We start from the raw sequence: 22,432 nt of genomic DNA on the forward strand, positions 1-22,432 counted from the left end.
TTAAACTCCTAAGCCTACTGGTCTCTCTCCACAGAGCTATTAAGCAGTAGGAGGTAATCGTGTGCATAAGTAAGCTGCATCATCGACCGCCCCCTTCAACTACCGCTTTCATGGTTCATACAAGCGATGCATCCTCGGGAGATATACATGTAAGATTGTGCGATGCTGCTTATGGTACCTTTTTATGATGTGATTATTGTCCGCAAGGTGGTCATGCAATTTGCTGGTTGCAGCTACGTCGTTGCCGATGAACCACTATTTGCTATAAGGCGTGCTGCGGACATAATCGAGCGCGCGTAGGTATTTGAAAGAAAATTATCCTACATCAGAGCTGCCTTCGAGATGCATCATAACATGCAGTCTGTGACCCTACAGAGGCTCGGTATGGTCAGAAGTTTGTGGGGCGCGATGCCAGTGCCATGATGTTTCTATTTACGTTCGTACATAATAGCTAATCCTGTTAAAAGTATCATGATCAAGCAGTTAATCACTGCAAAATTGTGCTGTTGCCGTGTTGCATTCTACTGTATTTAGTGCCGATGTAAGTTTTCAATGCTTCTGCCTACTTTCTTACTTACTTACTTACTTACTTACTTACTTACTTACTTACTTACTAACTTACTTACTTACTTACTTACTTACTTACTTACTTACTTACTTACTTACTTACTTACTTACTTACTTACTTACTTACTTACTTACTTACTTACTAAACCCTTTGAAGCCGGAATTTTTCCAAGTGTTATTATGGAGTTTTTTCAACGTATTTCTGTAGTTTTGGTGCTCAATAGTATAAAAAAGGTAGAATATTATGCAGAATATTTTTTCCGGATATCCTAGGTCATCCAAACTGTTCTTGAGTTTAGATCCTAGAGTCTACGTAACGGTAATTTCTTTCATTATACAAAGCTTCAATTTGTAATCTATCATGTCCAGTAAGTCTTCAGAAAGTTCAATAAGATCAGTCGGGTTATCCTAGGTCATCCAAACTATTCTTGAGTTTAGACCGTAAACTCTACGGATGTAACGGTAACTTCTGTCTTATATAAAGTTTTCATTTGTAATCTATTATGTCCAGTAAGTCTTCTGAAAGTTCAATTGAGAGTATAAGATCAGTCGAGTTATCCTAAGTCATCCAAACTGTTCTTGAATTTAGATCCTATAGTCTACGGGTGTAACGTTAGCTTCTTTCATTACACAAAGCTTTGGTTTGTAATCTATCATGTCCAGTAAGTTCAATAGACAGATTCAGCTAAGTCGGGATATCCTAGATCATCCAAACTGTTCTTGAGTTTAGATCCTGAAGTCTACTTGTGTAACGGCAGCTTCCGTCATTATATAAATTTTTCATTTGTAATCTATCATGTTCAGTAAGTCTTCTGAAAGTTCAATTGAGAGTATAAGATCAGTCGAGTGTTCTTGAGTGTAGATCCGAAAGTCTACAGGTGTAACGGTAACTTCTTTCATTATACAAAGCGACGATTTGTGATCTATCATGTCCAGTAAGTCTTCTGAAAGTTCAATAGAGAGCATTACATCAGTCGGGATATCCTAAGTCATCCAAACTGTTCTTGAGTTTAGATCCTATAGTCTACGGGTGTAACGGTAGCTTCTTTCATTACACAAAGCTTTGATTTGTAATCTATCATGTCCAGTAAGTCTTCTGAAAGTTCAATAGAGAGTATTACATCAGTCGGGATATCCTAGGTCATCCAAATTGTTCTTCGGTTAGCATCATATTGTCTGCAGGCGTAACGGTAGCTTCTTTCATTATACAAAGCTTTGGTTTGTAATCTATCATGTCCAGTAAGTCTTCTGGAAGTTCAATAGACAGTTGGAACATTTTCGAATATGATTTCTTCACTTGACCATTGCTTGAATTTTTAATCCAATATGCTGAATTGATAGTTTGAATGAGAAAATTTCAGGTAAGTCTGCTTGATACCGTTATAGTATCTTGACATGCCTTTTGAAATTCCAAGATGCAATCTAGTTGATTGTGTTCCGTAATGTTTACAGTGAAAACACCTACTATTACGGTTGTATATATTGAGAACAGAGCTGAAAGTTATTTGGACAACTTATAATATCCCAAAAGTATTTTACCTGACAAAATGGTTCAGTGCACATTGTTGATTATTGAACGTCTTTCAACCCATTGTAAAATTCATTTACCATAATTGTAGACTTGAAGCTCTGAACTCAAAATTATTGACCGAGCACCAAACCATGGCTGATTTTTTTTTTTTGTTTGTATTTACGTGTATTTTAACTTATGCTAATTCTACACTTACCATGGCTGATGTGGAATGTGGAATTATCGCAAAAATTATCATGAAGTATCCCTTGAAAGTTTAGAGGTTCATAGATCCTATTTGGTAGTACAACGTTACTATCTAAAACAAAATCACCGCGATTGATTATGAAACTTTACTCAGTATGTCGGATAAAGCTGATGTTACGAGTGTAGACCTTAAGTTCTGAACTCCAAGATAGTTTGGCTGACCTGAAATATTTCCATAGTGTTGTAACCGTTCAAGAGCTCAACCGAGGTTTTTTGTAAACTTTCGGTGGCTTTAGCGCCACTCTCGCACGCGAGAGACCACCAGTCTGTTGATTTGCCCGACTTTGCTGAGACAGGTCCTCAGGGGTTATTCGAACGGCTGTTTTGACTCACCAAAAGCAAAATGACCAAACTTGACACCTTCTAGAAAAACGTCAACCTTATTGCTCAAATTACCCACACCTTTATCGACTCGCTCAACCCTAAATCGCAATACCGAATGAAAGATGGAAGTCCGGCGGCTCAATTTAGCCCTAACGTAGATGGAAACAGAACTCAAGAAAAATGAAAGACCTTCAGTGCTAAACGGGACAAAACTAAGGCTCGGAACTTCAACTTAATAATCAGTTTTATTGAATTAATACATTCGGGTTGGACGGAACTTTTTCTGGTAGCGGGAAAGGAAACAACTATTCATGGCCATGAACTAGAACTACCACATACCTGCGCAGGATTTTCGATGTCGTTGACTCGAAGTGACGGATGCTACGGTGATGGCTACGTTGGCTTTCCGGCGGGGTGCCGGCAAAATGTTGGTTGAAGACGAAGCCTTGCTAGCGATCTGCCAGCAGCGATCCTCGCACGATGGCGGCGAGAAGCGAACCTGAGCTCGTGCTAATATGGCCGATCTAAAGCTGCGGTGGGAAGTGGCGGCTGGACGGAGGCCTTCCGATTTTCTTCAGAGGAGAGCTTCCCGTCGACAATTGGTCGCGGGGTTCCCGAGACTGTCTTCCGGACCGACACTAGACCTAACGACCCGGCTTCACGTACCTTTCCGTTATGACCGAGCGAGGAATAGCGCCGACCTTTGGACTGTACGGAAAGGGACACGCTTTTGGCGACGTGAACCCAATCCGAGCTCTCCTTAACTCCCGATCCACAGAGGTTGTAACGGTGGGTGGATCGTACACAACGGTTGATTGGCGACCGTTGGAGATTATCGCTCGACTTGCAGGCGATCTACACTTCCCCCGTTTAACTGCCTTCGTGAGGCGGGCCTTAGCGGATGCACGAGCTCTTTCACTTGAAGACGGTGGCTTGGACGGCTTCACGATAACCCCGAAAACGACTCCGCTTGTCGAAATCTTTAAACTCCAGCCCGTACCAAAAAAGCGCCCATGCGCTGAAATGTCCAACACGAATGACGATTTCAATTAACTGACAATTTAAATTTAAAACTACTAAAAATTTACCTTTTTTGTACGATAAACTGCGAAATCACTGATAGCGTTCGCGTAAGAAAAGCAGAGACTACGTCTCAAGCTATAAAAACACAAAAAAAATCAAAAAAATCACCGTTTAGGAACACTGCACAATTTTTCACTTTTTCCTAAATTACCTTTATAAAATTTGAACTAAAGCACAATTCAATATAACTCAACTAAAGAAACTCAACTAATAAATTTGTCCTGAACGCGATAACTGCTATCCTCCAGCCGATATGCGAGCGAAGTGATCGAGCTTAAGTCGTCTTCCTATCATGAAACCTAACTCTAACAATCCCCCTATTATCTTCTGCAATGGATCACTAAAATAACTAAAACAGCCGCTATAAAATGAACAGATAGCGCCACCGTAGTCTTGTGTGTTTGACATAACTCGACTGCTGTCACTGTGTTACAGTCCATATACGGTGGCTCTTTTGTTTTGATGCGGTGAATAGCGGAAAAGTTGGCTTCAATGATCCATTGCGCCAATGACAAATTCAAATGGCGATATAAGAAATTGGCGCTTGTCTAGGTTCGTCAGGATGGTGATAATGAGACACATATATTCAGGAGCCATTGCTGCACTCACTACGTCTTATTATGGTATGGTTATAGCCGAGATACAAACCAGTCGACATAAACAAATTTACTTCTATTTTATTTATTTATTTCGTCAACCGTTTGTAGACTACATACATACATAATTTGTTCTATATTCTATGGTATCGTACAGAGTTGAAATATTGTTTTAACTTTACGCGAGACATGGTCAAGTCGATAGATTCGTAATGCTTATTGTAAATTAACATCATTCTATTGATTGGGCTGAATTTCGCATAATTTGTACGATGATGACTGACCGCAAATATGTTTCGATTTCTTAATTGTCGAGTCGGAGTATAAAAATTTAAACAGAATAGCAGATTGCTGCAATCTACACGTTGCGAAGCAATGTCATTTACAAATGTTATCATAGCATATTCACGACGTTCCTTTAAAGTTTGTATGTTTATTAACATACAACGTGATTCATAAGAAGGAAGTGGAAAAGTTGTCCATCTCAGTTTACGTAGAGCAAATAGCAAAAATTTCTTCTGCACCGATTCTATGCGTTCTTCATGAGTTTTCATAAATGGGGACCAAACAATACTACAATATTCAAGAATCGATCTCACATAAGAAATGTACAATGTTTTGATAGTGTATGGATCGTTAAAGTTGATACTAAATCGCTTAATGAACCCCAGCATGTTGGTAGCTTTATGAATTATAGTATTGTAATGATCGATAAAACTCATTTTAGTATCTAAGATCACACCTAAGTCTCTAACTCTTTCACATCGTTCAACGATTTGATCCCCTAAGGTCACACTAGTTATATGCTGGTTCCTTTTTCCACTAAAGGTGATAGAATTACATTTTTTAACGTTTAACTGAAGCAAACTTTTATTACACCATATGTAGAACAAACGTATTTCGTTTAGATATATACTAGTGTCTTCTTCACTTTTGATTTCCATGAAAATCTTCATATCATCTGCATAAATTAATATCTTTGAATGCTTGAATATATACACGGTGTTCAATAAGTTCGGATACACAGTAAAATTGAATTTATTTCCCATATGTAATTCAGTTTTGCAAAGTGAATGTATTAATTGAAAGCTTACATAATACTGATCAAATACAGTATATGTTTTGAAATAAACTGTCCTTTATCCTTTTGTAATAATTGCAAATGTGTCTCAAGTTCCTTTCGGCCGGCACGCACGTCTGTCATTGGTATTTCGTCTAGTTTTTATTGAGTAATGGTGTTAAGTTAAATCAAATTAGGTTGTTGTCCTCAGCATTAGTGGTAGCAACTATGGCCATACGAAATAATCTATAAGATTCAGATTGGGTAAAGTACGAACTCATTTTATTTTGATCTTTAAAATTGCTAAAATTGCCGCTGTACCTGTTTTAATGATTTTTGTTTTGTCAAAAAGCAAGGCTGTGTTATATCTCAGTTTAATCCATAGTTCTCTTTTCCAAAACTTGAATATATCCCTTTTGTGGCAAATTTGAACCAAAATTGGCTTTATATAATGTATTTATGCCTTTTTCATAGATTTAAGCACATTTTGACTAAACTTGCAAATTTATCACCATATCATCACTGAAATAGCAGTGTAAAGTTTTTGTCTATTAATTTAGTTATTTTAATTTTGTATAGTGAGATGGGAACTCAAAAGTTAACGTTTTAGACTTCTGTAGCTTGAGCAACTTATCGAAAATTATTCCAGCGTGCCGGAGCTAACAAACTTTAGATACATCCAAGGCTTATGAAAAAAAGTAGAAAAAGACTTTATTCAAAACCATATGCTATATTTGATCAGTGTTATATGACCTTTCAATAAATACATTTACTTTGAAAATCTGAATTACAGATGTAAAATTAATTCAAGTTATATGCTGTATCCGAACTTATTGAACACCCTGTAATATGCGTCGTTCACATATAAAATGAAAAGAAGAGGACCTAAATGTGAACCCTGGGGGACACCAGACGTTACATTAACGGGTTGAGATTTGCTACCTTCGAAACGTACTGTTTGTTGTCTATTTGTTAAATATGATTGAATCCAAGAAAGCAGTTTATCATCAATTCCTATTTACGAGAGTTTGAACAGCAATAAAGGGATATCTATGCGGTCAAAAGCTTTACTAAAATCAGTATACACTGAATTCTTTTTTTACACGACTTTTTTTTACGCGATTTTATTTTGCACGACTTTTTTTACGCGATTTTCTCGAAGTTACGCGACTTTTTTTTACGCGATTTTGGTCATTTGCGGAGGGCAAATCGCGTAAAAAAAATTTCCTTTGGATTTTTTTTTGCGCGAATTCTCGAAGTTACGCGAACTTTTTTTACACGATCTTTTTTTGCGCGAACGCATCCATCGCGTAAAAACAGAATTTAGTGTATAGAGCCTCCACATAATTGCCGTGGTCCATAGCATTTACTGTGAAATTTACAAACTCTAGCAGGTTAGTTGCAGTTGAGCGGCCCTTGAAAAACCCGTGTTGAGAATTCGTTATTCTGTTCTTCACTTGATTAAACATTTTTTATTAACAATGGATTCAAACAGTTTTGGGATACAAGAAATAATTGCAATTCCACGGTAATTTCGTATGTCGGACTTTTTTCTCGATTTATATATAGGGATTAAAAATGAGTTTTTCCAAATACTGGGAAATGCAGATGATTCAAGGGACATGTTAAATAGCCAAAATAGAGGAGATGTCAGCTCAATTGCAAAAGTTTTCATAAATACTGGGGGAATTCCGTTCGGTCCTGATCCTTTTGAAGCGTCCAAACTTTTTAAACCTGTTAAGGACAAGGTATTTGGAGTACATAGCTCAAAATTTCTAGAGCACCGTTTTTTAGAACCGTTGTACGGATTTGGATGAAAATGCATCACGCTAATTGTTCAGTGGTTGTCAACAGCGTGATGCATTTTAATCCAAATCCGTTCAACGGTTCTAAAAAACGGTGCTTTAGAAATGTTGAGCAATGTACTCCAAATACCTTGTCCTTAAAACGTCCTCCACATTGATATGACTTACATGAACATCTCTTGAAAATGAGGGCATGAATGAAAAATATTCTAGATCACGATCATTCTCGGAGAAAGTCATACAGATGTCTTGGAAAAATATAGCGAAGAGATCGCAAATCTCCTTAGAGGTTTCAGCCGTTTTTTTCATCTAATATCATTTTTGAGGGGAAATTACTTGATTTTGATTTAGTCTTAACATAATTGAAGAAATTTTTTGGACAAGACTTGATTTCGTTCTCAGTTTTCGCATTATACTCTTCGAGTGTTATAATGATGGCTGTATTTAATTGGTCACATATTTCCAAATATATTTGTAGATTTTCATCAGTGTTATTCTTCTTATATATTTTGTGAGCTTTTTGCTTCCGGTTTCTTAAATTTATGATATTTTTGTTGAACCAGACTGGATGTTTAAAATTTCCATGACGCCTTTCCATTTTAGTAGGAACTTCTTTGTCGATTATTTCATATAATATTTTATAGAAGGTACCAAACCAACCGCATTTTCAATATTATCTTCACTTTTCAAGATTGATTGCCAGTCTACCACATTTAATTTATGCTTTATGTTGTCATAGTTTGCTTTATGGTATTCGAATACTTCCTCATATTCATAGTCATTAGATCTCGGAATGTTGTGGACGAATAGAGAATATTCTATGGCAGTATGAAATGCTTCATTTTTCCATAGAGGAGAAACACATGCATTAACGCAGAAATCCTCGTTAACATTGGTCAATAATAAATCCAGGTAACAATTTTGCTGATTTTTTACATTATTTATTTGATTTAATCCCATAATGGCAATTTTGTCGAACACAAATTGTAAAGTTTCGTTGTCCCCAACAACTGGTAACAAAATACCTTCATTGTCTATGTCTGGTATAAAATCAGCATTGCGTTGATTAAAATCGCCGTATATGTGGAGTTTTATTTCTGGGGGTAGCTGTGATAAAATTTCGTCAGCGTTAGCGAAAAAGACTTCATATGCCGTTTTACTTGCAAAATCTGGAGGAAAATAAACTGATGCAAATACATGTGTTTCACCCGCAACACAAGTTTTAACCCAAACATGTTCAAACTCCTTAACTTTCGATGAGTTTATCAATTCCGAGTTGAATTTAGAGGACACCGCAATAACAACTCCACCTCCTGACTTTCTTTGTGACAATTGTAAATTGCGGTCGTCTCGAAAAACATTATAATCACTTCTTCACTTTTTATGCCTTCATCCCAACTTGTTTCAGTGCCGAGAACAACTGAAAAAGATGAACTTAATAAATTTTTATGAATCTGCTTGATTTTCAACGAGCTTCTCATACGATTAAAATTTTGACAGTATATTAGAATTTCATTGGTATGAGATTGAGAAGAAGTTTTTGAAAGATTGTCATTATTGATTGCGTTAATACCTGAAGATATCTGACAACATTCTGTCTCTAGCGTCAAATTATTCAAAAACTCGATTGTTGACAGGAACACGATGAGCAATGATTACTGAAAGAATTCCGCATCGCCGGGCCTAATGTCCTATTACAGCTGGTAGAAGAACTCGTTTGCGGGAGTTGGCAGTCTGCACGAATCGGATTTAAGATCTCACCTCTATGGAGCTTTACGCCTCGGTGCGCCGAAGGTGGCTTTGAGAATGCTACTTTCGCTGCTGCTAGCAGGTCCTTATCCAGTGGAAGAGTTTGCGCATCATGATGGCGGGAATGGTTTTTTGTGCTCCTGTTACTATTGTGGCAGGACGGGCGAAGTCTAGTGGTGTCATCGTCAATATTGCTTCGATGTCTGTCGTCATGATTATAGTTATGAAAATAGCTTGGCGGTGATTCATTGTTGTTTGTTGCCATTTTCCTTCGGCGATTTTTTAACATTTTTCTTCTATTCTTTGCTTTATCGGCAGCTTTTTGCTGTAGTTTACGACGTTGCTCCCGTTCATCATAGTCAGTCCAGTAATTTTTCCAGATTGTTTTAGATCCTAAGGTTCGCCATCCTGATTGGGCTTTGGGTGAGCTCTTTACAAAAGTTGGATCGCGATTCAGCTCATTAGCCAAACTGTCTGGTGAATCCGATGAGATGTTTAATACATCCTTCGAATTTGCATCATTAAATTTGGAAAATCCTACGGACAGCGTTTTAACTTCGTCCATAATTTCCATGATGACTTCTGACGGAAAGTCACCTGACGCTGATGCAATTGAAAGAAAATCGTGACGATCGCTATTCATTTTTTCGATTATCCGTTCCACTGAATCACTTATATTTTGTTTGATAATATCCACAAAGCTTGAATTGCCCTTAAGTACAATTTCGCCAATTTGGTCAGCGGTTTCCGTTGATGAAGGCTGTTGTGCCATGCTGCTCAAACCGTCCATAATGTTTTTGCTGTGGGTTGCATTTTCGCACCAACGCTGCTCCAAAACGGTCAACCGCCTTTCAATTGCATCAGCCATATCAAGCATAATGGTAATGCCTTCCAACTGTGTGTGTATTTTATATTGTTGCTCCATTTGTCGCATGCAAAGCATTTTTAGGTCGACGGTCTCAAAAAAACTTGAGGCACACTTTTTGCACAAAGGGAGAACATAATTCCGAAGATTCCCCTCCCAATCACGCTTAGCGCCTATGCGTGCTGTATGGAAGCTTTGTCCACAGGTTCCACTACACATCCACACATGTTGAGTGATTGATGCACGGCATTCCGGGGCGTTGCAAATCATGATAGTAAAGCACACAAAATCGCGCACGACGGGCGAAGCAAATTTAAAGCTGACTTAATAAAAATGATTAAAATAAAAAAAAACGAATTACGCGCGAGGTGCGGGAGCAATTGAAAAACGCGTCCGAACTGGTCGACGATCGATTGAGTGATTGACTTCTAACGTGGACAGTCACAAGCAAAGTCAGGTTATGTTTCAATCTAATCCAAATGCTTTTCGTCTGTGAATTTAAACTTCAATTTTGTAATAGAAATAAGTCAACTATTTACTAAATACAATAATTCAAAAAAAAATTTGCTTAAAAAGAGAAAAACGTCAAAGCGTTTTTCTGATAATTAATTTCGATTAAGCAATTGTATTAACTCAAGAATTTATTTCAATTTATACTCTTGAATAGAAACTATATACACATTTAACGTAATTCAAAGCAAATTTAAACGAAATTTATTTATTTTACTTAAAAAGACAAAAACGTCAAAACGTTACAGTGTCTCTAAATAACTGTTAAGATTTCAAGAGCTTCACGGATCTCAACAGATTATCCTATGCTTTTATTTATGGTGAAAACACAAAGTTTTTCTTGTAGATTTGAAGGACTCCATTTTAGAACAGTTTGCCCGACCCTGAATGTCCTGAAGGTTAATAATAAAAAGTAGCTTTTAGATTGGTCCAGTAACCACAGATAAATATGCAACGTTACTTAGTATTGCAGATATGACTGTTGTCACGAATGTAGACCTGAAGTTCTGAACTACAAGGTAGTTTGGCTGACCTGAAATATCCCTATAGTGTCTCTAAATGACATTTGAGATTTTAAGAGCTTCAGGGATCCCAGCAAATTGTGCAATACTATAATTTGAGGTGAAAACACATAAAGACATTCTTGTAGATTTGAAGAACTTCATTATAGAACAGTTTGGACGACCGTGAATATCCCAAAGGGTTACAATAAGCAAGAAGACTTCAGATTGTTCCAGTAACCACGGTTGATTATGCATATTTACTCAGTTAAACAGCTATGGCTACTGTTACGAGTGTAGACCTGAAGTTCTGAACTCCAAGTAAGTTTGGCTGACCTGGAATATCCCTATAGTGTCTTTAAATGACATTTGAGATTTCATGAGCTTCACGGATCCCAGCAGATTATGCAATATTATTATTTATGACGAAAACACGTAGAGTTATTCTTGTAGATTTGAAGGACTTTTTTATAGAACATTTTGGACGACCGTAAATATCCCAAAGAGTTAAAATAAGCTAGAAAACTTCAGATTGCTCCTGTAACTGCGGTTAATTACGCAGCGTTACTCAGTATAACGAATATGGCTACTGTTACAAGTGTTGGAAGTTAGGTAGCGTAGAACGCTCGAGTAGCGTCGAACCTTCAGGTGCGTGAACGGCGGCAGTTTTGTTGGTAGGTACAATTGTTGGAGAGATGGCAGAGGTATGAAGTTTGGAAGAAGTTTGTTGAATTGTATATACCTGAATGGAATAAAGAGTGTGGCGGTTGCAGATTGAGGTATCAGTCGGCAGCCGTCTAGTTTGATGGAAGATGTCTAGCGTTCTATTTTCATTGTAATTTAGAAACAGTCATCGACGGAGCTAGCCTCGCTATGGCCTTCATGGCTATAGTGGACTAGCCTCCAACAGGTTATGGGCCCAGGAGCGTGTTCCACAGCACGTATCGACCGGGAGAAGGATCGGCCGCATAAGTCGCGGAGTCGCAGCACGGGATCCTTGGGCGGATGGATTGGCTGCAACGGAGGACAGGATCCATGGGAATGTTGGCGATACGGGTCAACTGGATGACTGCTGGCTGGTCACCGGACGGAGCTCGAGGATTGTTGGGTCGGATGCAGCTCGGTGGTCGCACCTGGACGAAGAGGTTGGCGACAGGAGGAGTGATCCGGAGGACAACAATAAAGGTGGAGCTCGGAGATGGACCTGGTCGGAGCTCAGAACTGGTGTAGAGCTGGTGCAAGCGTCGGAGTTGGGCCACTTGTCAAGCGTTGGAGTGAGGAGGAGCTTCGAGCCAGGAGGAGGTGATCGTGTTTCGAAGGTTGCGACGCTAAGGAGGAGTGTTGGAAGGAGGAGTAGGTAGTGTAGAACGCTCGGGTAGTGTCGAACCTTCAGGTGCGTGAACGGCGGCAGTTTTGTTGGTAGGTACAATTGTTGGGGAGATGGCAGAGGTATGAAGTTTGGAAGAAGTTTGTTGAATTGTATATACCTGAATGGAATAAAGAGTGTGGCGGTTGCAGATTGAGGTATCAGTCGGCAGCCGTCTAGTTTGATGGAAGATGTCTAGCGTTTTATTTTCATTGTAATTTAGAAACAGGCATCGATGGAGCTAGCCTCGCTATGGCCTGAATGGCCATGGTGGACTAGCCTCCAACAACAAGTGTAGACCTGAAGTTCTGAACTCCAAGGTAGTTTGGCTGACGTGGAATATCCCTATAGTGTCTCTAAATGACATTTGAACATGAATGAGATTTCAAGAACGGTTTCACGGATCCCACCAGATTATACAATACTATTATTTATGGTGGAAACACATAGAGTTATTCTTGTAGATTTGAAGGACTTCATTATAGAACAGTTTGGACGACCCTGAATGTCCCAAAGGGTTATAATAAGCTAGTAGACTTCAGACTGCTCCAGTCCCCGCGGTTGATTATGCCACAGGGAACAGACATCCAGGCTAGAACAAATTTCATTCAGAAAGTTGTGTAAAGATGTAAATCTTCACTTGAGTAAGGTTGCAAACCAATACACGATGAAAACACTAACGCCGCCAAACACCATATTGCCAGAGTCAGTGGTGAATTGAAACATTTCAAGTGGTGAATTAAATTAGAATGGGAAATTAACCGATTGCAGCGCCACGATGTTGCCACTTGTGTTGCCGATTTCAAATGGCCGTTAAATTCCTTACACAGTTTCGGAACTGGACTTGGATGTCCGTTCTCTGTGATTATGCAGCGTTACTCAGTATAACAGATATGGCTATTGTTACGAGTGTAGACCTGAAGTTCTGGACTCCAAGGTAGACTCCAATAGTGTCTCTAAATGACATTGTAGATGTCAAGAGCTTCACGGATCACAGTAGGTTATGCAATGCTATTATTTGTGGCGAAAATACATAAAATTATTCTTCTAGATTTGAAGGACTTCACTCTAGGACAAGTTGGAACACCTAGAACATCTCAAAATATAAAACATCTCTTGATATTCTTGACCAAGGGTTAATGAATACATATAAACGTAACCCATATCCAAGTTCAGCTTTTAGAACAACTGGTATGTCAATTATTTCGTTTTTCCAAATTTCATGGTGTTCAGGATGTTCTAGGTTGTCAATGAAGTCTCAAATACAAATATTCCCATTTTTCCATAATAGAGGACTCAATTTGCAACAACTTTGCCGAAGACAGTATTCTGTTTTGCTGAATGGGTGAATTTATACAGCCGTTTCTATGTTGGGGTCATATATGACCCCTTCGGCTCCAAAGGGTTAAGTAAGGGCTCTCCCAGGAATTCTTGCAAAACTTCCTTCAAGAAATCATTTTATGGTTTTCCCAGGCATTATTCGAAGTATTTCTTCAAAGATTATTCACTTTCTGTAATGCTAACTATGGTAGATTAGATATTAGGTATTAGGTTAGATATTAGATATTAGGTATTAGATATTAGGTAGACCGCACGATTATCGGAAGCTTAATCCAAGGATCTCTTCAAGTATTCTTGAATTCTTGAATTCTTACAAAAAATTCAGCGGATTTTTCCCAACTGTTCCTACAGGAATGCTATCAAAGTATTTCTGTAGATTTTTTGTCTAGGATTTTTAACAGAAATTCTTATAAGGATTTTTGAGGAAATTCTTGTAAGAACTCGTCCTGATTTTTTTTCAGGATTCCTCGAGAAAATTTTCCGATGATATCTCTTGGAATTCTTTCAAGAATTTCTGCAGAAGTTACTGAGAAATCATTTATATGAATTCCTACAACGGTTCTTGAGTTAACTTATTAAGAAACCTTCGGAAGTACAGTGGTTTTTCGGATTTATCACGATCAAAAAAAATTTACCGTGATATAAACGAAACCGTGAATTTGGTTACCAGTTTTGGTGGACAGCATTGCCCAGTATTGATTTTATATTGATTTCGGAATGTTTTACAACAAGTGTGATGAAAACGAAACGAAAATCGTGATAAAATCGAATAGAAAACCGTGAATTTGGGCGAGTAGTGATTACAACGACTAGTGATAAAACCGAAACGCCACTGTACTCATTTAGGTATTCTTGATAAGGATTCTTGAAGAGATACTTTACAAGATCCGGTGGAGGATTTTCAGGATGAATCCTTGGAGGTCTTCATTGAATTATTTCGGTATAAATATCCTAATGAATCCTAAAAGATACTCCTGGAAGGTTTCATGGAGAATTTTTTGGAGAAATCTTTGTAATATCTCTTGAGATACCTTTTAGAGGAACCATCAAAAGATGCAATTGGAGCAATTTCTGGAAAAAATCTTTAATACATTTCTTAAGTAATATTTCACTATTGTTCTTAGAGAAATTCGCAAAGGAGCTCATGAAAAATTTTCAGGAGAAATACTGCAAGAAAGCATGGATGAATCACAGAAAAACAAACGTAACACTGTCAAAATTATCATCGCCCACGATAGATTTACTTTCACAACCAGAGGCGCGTGCATCCTTTTTGTTCGCATTTTACGTTTCACACTAGCGCCTGCTGTTGACGATATTGCAAAGCTCAGTGCTTCGCGCAATATCGTCACCAGCTGGTGCTAGTGTAAATGAGCGATAAATTTTTGAGGTATTGTCTATCCGGTTGGAATCAAAACAGACATTTAATCAAAAATTGTCATTGTCATGTCGCAACTGTTTCGCATCTAGTGCGCTATGTTGCTGACAACAACGGGAAGGATGCGTACTACTTTTGACATGATTCAAAAACGTCGCGAGTTGGGTCGCGTCGCGACTAGATTCTGCGACGTCCGGTTTGGTGGCGGCCCAGCAATATTTGTTCTAAGTGTTACGTCTGTTTGTCTGTGGATAAATCCTTAAAATAAATCCTGGAGAATTAATTGGAGTAATTTTTGGAAGAGTTCAATATTTTTTTCCTGAAATTTCAGCGAGAGTTTTTCCTGAAGTTTCTTCGAGCAAATTAGTGTTCTGGAAATGCTTCCAGAGGTTTCACGGAATGATCTTTCTGGATATTATTGCAGACTACATCGCAAATTGAACTATCACACTTTTTTGATACGCCTAAAAAGTGTGATAAAAGTGCGCATTTGCCACGGATCGTCTTGACGTCTTCGGTGCACTTATTCCTCTATTTACAAGGAATAACTGCACCGAAGACCTCAACTCGATCCGACGTGATCCTGCGCTGCAATCACACTTTGAAGGTCTGTGCACACTATTGTGTCAGTCCAATTTGGGGTGCAGTCAACAATATCAGAAAATTCTTCCAGATGTTCCCTGGATTCACAGCTTCCCCAAAAATACTTTCACAATTTATACCGCATTTAGTTCACGACTGGACTGCGAACTGCGACTTCATAAGTGCGAAAACGTAAATAAAAGTGCGCGATTGCATCAAATCAGGTTGATGTCTTCGGCGCACTATTCCTTCAATCTATGGTGAACAAGTGCTCTGAAGACACCGAGTTGATTTGATGCAATCGCGCACTTTTATTAGCGTTTTCGCACTCGTGAAAACTAGTGCGATAGTCCAGTGGTGAACTAAATGCGCTATATATCGGGAATTCTTCCGGAAGTTTCTTCAGTATATCTTCCAGAAGTTTCTTATAAGTTTTTCTGAGAAATTTTGCAGTATTTACATTTTTCCGGGTTTTTCAGATATTCCCAAAGGATTTGTTCCAGAACAATACTCAGAGAGAATTCTTTCATCCTCAGGGATTCTTCCAGATGTTTCACCGGTAATTTTCCGAGTTTTTTTTTACGAGAGAAAGAATGTTCCTTTGAATGTGTTACATACGGGTAAAAATAGATTTAAAATCAAGACGTTCCCTTGTAAAATGCGACCATGACGCAGCACCTCCATGAATTCCATGAAGTTTCCCAAGAAATTCCTCTAAGACTTCAGAAATTTTTCTAGGAGTTCCTGCGAGATTTATTTTGGATTTCTTTAAAGGCTGTTTTTTTTTCGTTAATGTTCTTCCCGATTTTCTTAAAAATTCTTAGGAATTCCTCCAACCATTCCTCCCGTATATTCTCAACAGATTTCCTCCAGTTTTTTTTTCGGAAAAAAATTCTCCCAAAATGTCACCAAGAATAAATTCCATAAATCCAGTGTAGGGTTTCTCCATCGGATTTTTCCAGGAGTTCCTCCAGGGACCCCTTTATAAAAGGGACGATTCAAAAATTACGTCCATCGTTTTTCGGGATTTCTAGACCCCCCCTCCCCCCTCTGTCACGCAATTTCTCTATACCCAATACACGTACTGTCACACTTTTCTAGACCCCCCCCTCCCCCAAATGTTGGACGTAATTTTTGAACGTTCCCAAAGAGGATATAAAAACAGCATTATTGAATTCTTTCCATTTATCGTGTAGTCACATATCCCGACTTCATGAGCCTCGACTGTGAAAATTGACATTTGTCGCACGTGCGTCACTCGCACCCGCATTGCACCGAGGCGATTAATTGTTTTGATTTCGTTGTGCGCAAACGAGTGAGTGGTCGCATTTCCTGCTAACAAGTTTTTATTGAAATATTCAAAATATTTAATAGATATTAAGTTGAAATTACACATTAGATTAGAACGATGGAATCTGCGTGTAAGAAACCTAAAATTTCCGACGAGGAGCGGTTGGAGTTGGCTGCCAAGCTTGATAAAGATTTGGACCAGTTCATCAATTCCCTGGAGAAGCGACGATACACCGAAGGATGGCCCGAGGATCGCTGGGAAGAGGTTCGTAGAAATAGAATCATTTGTGCACCTTGTTATTTTTTACTTCAGTTGAGAATTTTTCTCCGGAACAGGAAATGGCCAAACATCCGTTTTTCACGCGTAAAGCACCTGAACCTGGTGAGGCACTAAGCCCTCTGATGGAGGGTTTACAGCAACTCAAGTATGATCCTGAGGAGAACACAGCTCAGGAACTGGCCGAGGCGTACAAGGATGACGGTAAGTTCTACATGCAGCACAAGAAGTTCCGACTGGCAGTTTTGAGTTATACGGAAGCACTGAGTTTCGGTGTCACCGATTCGGAGTACCGGGCTGTGCTGTATAATAACCGAAGTGCTGCGAATTTCTTCCTCAAGAACTATCGGTCTTCGATGTTGGATGCCCAGAAGGCACTGGAACTCAAGCCAGACTATGATAAGGCACGGTGGAGGGCTGCCCAGAGTGCCGGTCAGTTGGACAAATTCGACGTGTGCATCGAGCATTGTGACGAAATCCTTCGAAAAGATCCAACCAACGCCCAAGCCCTGGAACTTCGGAAAAACACGCTGGCTAAAAAGACCACCAAAGAGAGAGATGCTCGCAAAATGGCCCAACAGGAGCGCCGGAAGCAGGAACAGCTGGAAAGGACAATAGACGCTCTGAAGAAGCGGGCAGTGCAATTCGAAGAATCGGATGCTTTGACCAACGAAAAACGGTTGAAACCTAGGTTGGCTCCGCTGGAGGATTTCATGGTGAAAGCCGATGGCAACGGGGTGCTACATTGGCCAACGGTGTTTTGTTATCCGCAGTTTTTGAGCACGGACTTCCAGCAGCAGTTATCCGAGGAGTGCACGTGAGTACCTACCAGTCATATTAACGAGAGTTCGGGTAGTTTTGGTCCTGGGTGTCAAAATTAGGAGTGGAAGACCCCAATGCTATGCAAACAGAACAAAAGCACTAGAATATAATGTCCTTATTCATTCTAGCATGGAAGATGTTCTGATAAACTTGTTCGAACAACCACTGGAACTGGACAAGGAAGGAGAATACGTTCCGCACAAGTTGAATGTGTACTACGAAAACAGATTAGCTGGAAAAGTGCACAAAGTTGATGTCAAGAAAGCCATCAAGGAAATCGTGCGGGAGAAGACGTGAGTTATTATTTAATAATTCTATTAAGACAGGGCAAGACAAATGAATTGTGTTATACATTTTAGGTTCTACGTATATGACGGAACGCTGGCATTCTTCATTCTTCCAAAGGATACAAAACACGAGACAGAATTTTTGAACCAAACTCGAGTGCCTCTCCGTTTAAAGTAAGGTCATAAGGTTATAAGGCGGGTCTTATCCAATAAAAACTCAATTATGTAAAGTAAACTAATGTATTGTCATTGTCATGTCATTATAAGCCAAATTTTCTATCTATCTATCTATCTATCACAAACGAAATTATCTGTTCGATTGTTTGCACACGTGTCCATCGTTGTTTTTGTCAATCATGCAAGCTTGCCGTTAGCTTCCATGGTTTTCAATAGCTCTGTTGGGTCGCTCCTGAACGTCAAATTTAAGATGAGACAATTATTGTTATTCTTTCTAGAACTCTTATAGATATACCACTTGAAATGCCTTCCAGAATTTCTCAAAAGATTGCTTCCTTTCATGATAATTTTCTTAGTATTCCACATTAACCCTTTCCTTCCCACGACTTTGAACGACTATTTCTTTGCTAAGAAAGCGTTTCCGAAAAAAGTGCTTGAACAAAAGTTATTGCAAATTGGTCAAATTTTTCGAAATCAACGAAAAAAATTTTAGTTGTAAATCAATAGTATTTTGATTGTTTATCAATAGTTTCACTATTGAAACAAGTAGTTGGGAGTTGGGTTTACCTAATGGGATTGTAATCATATTCTAAAAACTATTGCATCATATTCATCTGATTCCGTTTGTCTCGAGTTCGTCGAAAATCGATGGTGCTCTAGAGCAACCATGGGAAGTAGAGGGTTAAAGTCCTCTCAGAATAGAGACGAACCAGCCAAGGGCTGAAAGTCTCTTTAATAAAGACAAATCAATCAATCCTCTCAGAGAGTCTGCCTGATTCCCACCGGCACTTTCTTAAGATTTTAGCAATTCTTTTCGCAATTCCTCCGGGCGAACTTTCCAGGATTCATGAATGTTGACAGATTTTGCCTGAAGTTTTGTATCTTGCTGCAATCTCCTGAAACCGCACAAGACACCCTGAAACGATGACACTCCATGGAATCACCTAAAATTCGCTTGGACGACCTGAAACGCCCTCGAAATGCCCTGAAATCCCTTGTACCATCTTATGACGTTAATGAGACCCACTGAACTCCCCTGAGACTCCTTGAGTTCCTGTGACACGCCCCTGAGACCCTCTCAAATACCCATGCATGAGACCCCCTGATCTTCTCTAAAATCCCTTTCTAACACATCAGAAACCCCCTGAAAGCCTTCTGATCCCTTTTAAATCCACTTGAGAACCCCCCTTCGATACCCCCGAAACTCCCTGGAACCCATTGAAATGCTCCTAAAATCTCCTGGATGCTTCTGAGATCGCCTAGACGTCCCTAAAACTGAAACCTTAGAATTTCTTTAAAACACCTGAAACTCGTAAAGCTCATAATCTCCATGAAACTGCCATAGACATTCCTTTGAATGTCCGCTAGAACGCCCTGAGCAGAAAGCTTATTGGCGTGTTCCAAGAAACTTACGAAACGAAACCCTTTTTGAAACCTTTGAAATCCCCCCGAAAACCATGAAAAAGCCTCTCTGCTGTTGCTCTCTCGTAAAACTCCCTAGAAGTCTGTAAACTTTTAAGAAAAATTTTCAGGAGAACTACTATAGAAACCTGGCGAGAAATTCTAAGATAAACTCAAAATAGAACTTACCTTACCGATCAGGCTAAGGCCTGGGTGGCCTCTGCTGTACATAGTAGCCGTCTCCACTCGGTCCATGGCTGTTTGTCTCCAATTCCGCACTCTGCGTAGGGTCCACAGATCGTCCTCCACTTGGTCGACCCACCTAGCTCGCTGCGCTCCACGTCTTCTTGTACCGGCCGGATGACTCTCGAGAACCATTTTAGTCGGGTTGCTATCCGACATCCTGATGACGTGACCCGTCCACCGTAGCATCCCGATTTTGGCGGTATGGACGATGGTTGGTTCTCTCAGCAGCTGATGCAGCTCGTGGTTCATTCGCCTTCTCCAAGTCCCGTCTTCCATCTGCACTCCGCCGTAGATGGTACGCAACACCTTCTGTTCAAAAATTCCAAGGGCGCGTTGGTCCTCTGCACGTAAGGTCCATGTTTCGTGCCCATAGAGGACTACCGGTCTAACCAGCGTTTTGTAGATTGTAGTTAACTTCGTGTTACGGCGAACTCGATCGTAGAGTTCTGCGGAGTCCAAAGTAAGCACGATTACCTGCCACAATACGCCTCTGAATTTCTCTGCTGGTGTCGTTGTCGGCGGTCACCAGTGAGCCCAAGTATACGAATTCTTCAACCGCCTCGATTACATCACCGTCGATATAAATTCGGGGTGGCGGGAGCGGTGATTCCTTCATGGAGCCCTTTGCCAGCATGTACTTTGTCTTCGACACATTAGTATTGACTAATCCGATTCGCCTGGCTCCACTCTTTAGTCGGATGTACGTTTCCGCCATCGTCTCAAATTTACCAGCAATAATATCAATATCATCAGCGAAACCCAGCAGCTGAACGGACTTCGTGAAAATCGTTCCACTCGTGTTAATCCCCGCTCTCCTTATTACACCCTCTAACGCAATGTTGAACAGCAAGCACGAAAGACCATCACCTTGCCGTAATCCTCTGCTGAGATTCGAAGGGACTCGAGAGTGTCCCTGATGCTCGAACTACGCACATCACTCGATCCATCGTCGTCGCCTTGATCAATCGTATCAGTTTATCCGGGATACCGCATTCGTGCATAATCTGTCATAGCTGTTCTCGATCGAATGTATCATACGTCGATTTGAAATCGATGAACAAGTGATGTGTGGGCACGTTGTATTCGCGGCATTTTTGCAACACCTGTCGAATGGCGAGCATCTGGTCCGTTGTAGCAATTCAAAATAGAAGCATCCGCTCGATAACTGACTGCTGTTTAACTGGACTGCTTTTTAATTGGGCGCTCGATAACTGGACCAAAGTCCAGTTAAAAAGCAGTTGTCTGTCAAAAATAAACAAAATTTAACCTCACATTTTGCAAATCAGTAAACAAAACAAAATATAACAATAGCCTCCGGCTCCGGGAGCTCAGTCCAGTTATCGCACGGCGCTCGCTAACTGAATTGTCGTCAAAGCCCAGTTATTGAGTGGAAGCTGTACTGAATTATCGTTCAAAACTCCTAGAGAAATTGTTGGAAAGTTTCCCTGGAAAAAGCACAAATACAAATCTCCGAAGGAATTTAGGGATTATTTTAAAAGGGTTTCCGGAAGAAATCTCCTGCAAAAACCCTGCTAAAAACTCCTGCGAGAACTCTAGAAGGAACTCTGGTATGTACAAATCCCTTCAACTACTCACAGAAGTCTCAGTAAGAACTCTGGGAGCAAATCGAGAAAAACCCCTTGGATGGAGTCCTGGGAGAAACTCCTCGGCAAATCTAGAAAGAAAATGTTCCACAAGTAGTATTTACTACCAAAAATGTAGTAAACTCAAGTTTACTACTTATTATTCATACAACCCAGTCTCGTGTACGTAGAGAAGTACCGTTTTTTTACATGATGCATTTGTTGCGGAGGTGCATCTTTTTTTATCACCGTCTCTTCTGCAGCCCGTAGTGCGCACGACTTCCAGGATAATGGCGTGTCTTCGTATTTCACGACTCACGCCCTCAGTAAGGATCCAAGGTAGACGAATTCCTCAACTATTTCGAAGGTAGTCCAGCCTATCGTAAAATTACTTCCTATACGGATTCTGTCGTGATGGGTTTCGCCTACCAACATGTACTTTGTTTTTGACGCATGATGTTGACGGAAGAATGCTTCGATGAGCGGGTTGGCTGACATCTTATAGAACGTCCTGAAGGATCTCGCGGCCAATACTTGCATCAATGGTGTCGACACCTTCCAGCTTGTGGAGATCGACCGTCGGGTACAAGAGATTCAAGTTGAGCGCCATTTTAGGCAGCTTAGGGCCGATTTCTTCACCTCGGCTTAACTGGTAAGCCAGGCTTACCCATATAGTTAAACCTGGTTTAACGCTTAAGCCAGGGTGAAGAAATCGCCCCTTAGATGCGTAGGTAACCGGATGATGCACTTGACCACCAGCAGCTTGTTTTTGATGTGATGTTTGGGAACCTATGCTCCAAGATATTTAACTTCATCGTCCCATGTAGTTGGCTGACCATTGACCCT

At 39.9% G+C, this 22,432-nt stretch overlaps 1 protein-coding gene and 1 long non-coding RNA gene across 2 annotated transcripts; one reads left to right on the top strand and one right to left on the bottom strand.

Moving 5' to 3' along the window:
- Nucleotides 1-2,894: 2,894 nt before the first annotated feature.
- LOC134291436 (uncharacterized) lies at nucleotides 2,895-4,079 on the bottom strand. The gene is made up of 2 exons (XR_009999089.1): nucleotides 3,757-4,079; nucleotides 2,895-3,686 (listed from the first exon to the last, which is right to left on the bottom strand). It is a non-coding gene; the product is annotated as an uncharacterized LOC134291436 (long non-coding RNA).
- A 12,717-nt stretch (nucleotides 4,080-16,796) lies between these two features.
- LOC109418534 (DNA polymerase interacting tetratricopeptide repeat-containing, protein of 47 kDa) lies at nucleotides 16,797-18,414 on the top strand. Its single transcript, XM_019692734.3, has 4 exons — nucleotides 16,797-17,058; nucleotides 17,130-17,887; nucleotides 18,021-18,185; nucleotides 18,252-18,414. The coding sequence occupies exons 1-4, from the start codon at nucleotides 16,912-16,914 to the stop codon at nucleotides 18,355-18,357; spliced, it is 1,176 nt and encodes a 391-aa protein (XP_019548279.3). The 5' UTR covers nucleotides 16,797-16,911; the 3' UTR covers nucleotides 18,358-18,414.
- The last annotated feature ends 4,018 nt before the right edge of the window (nucleotides 18,415-22,432 follow it).

This window comes from Aedes albopictus, chromosome 3 (genome assembly GCF_035046485.1).
Source record: "Aedes albopictus strain Foshan chromosome 3, AalbF5, whole genome shotgun sequence".
Taxonomy (NCBI): Eukaryota; Metazoa; Arthropoda; class Insecta; order Diptera; family Culicidae; genus Aedes; species Aedes albopictus.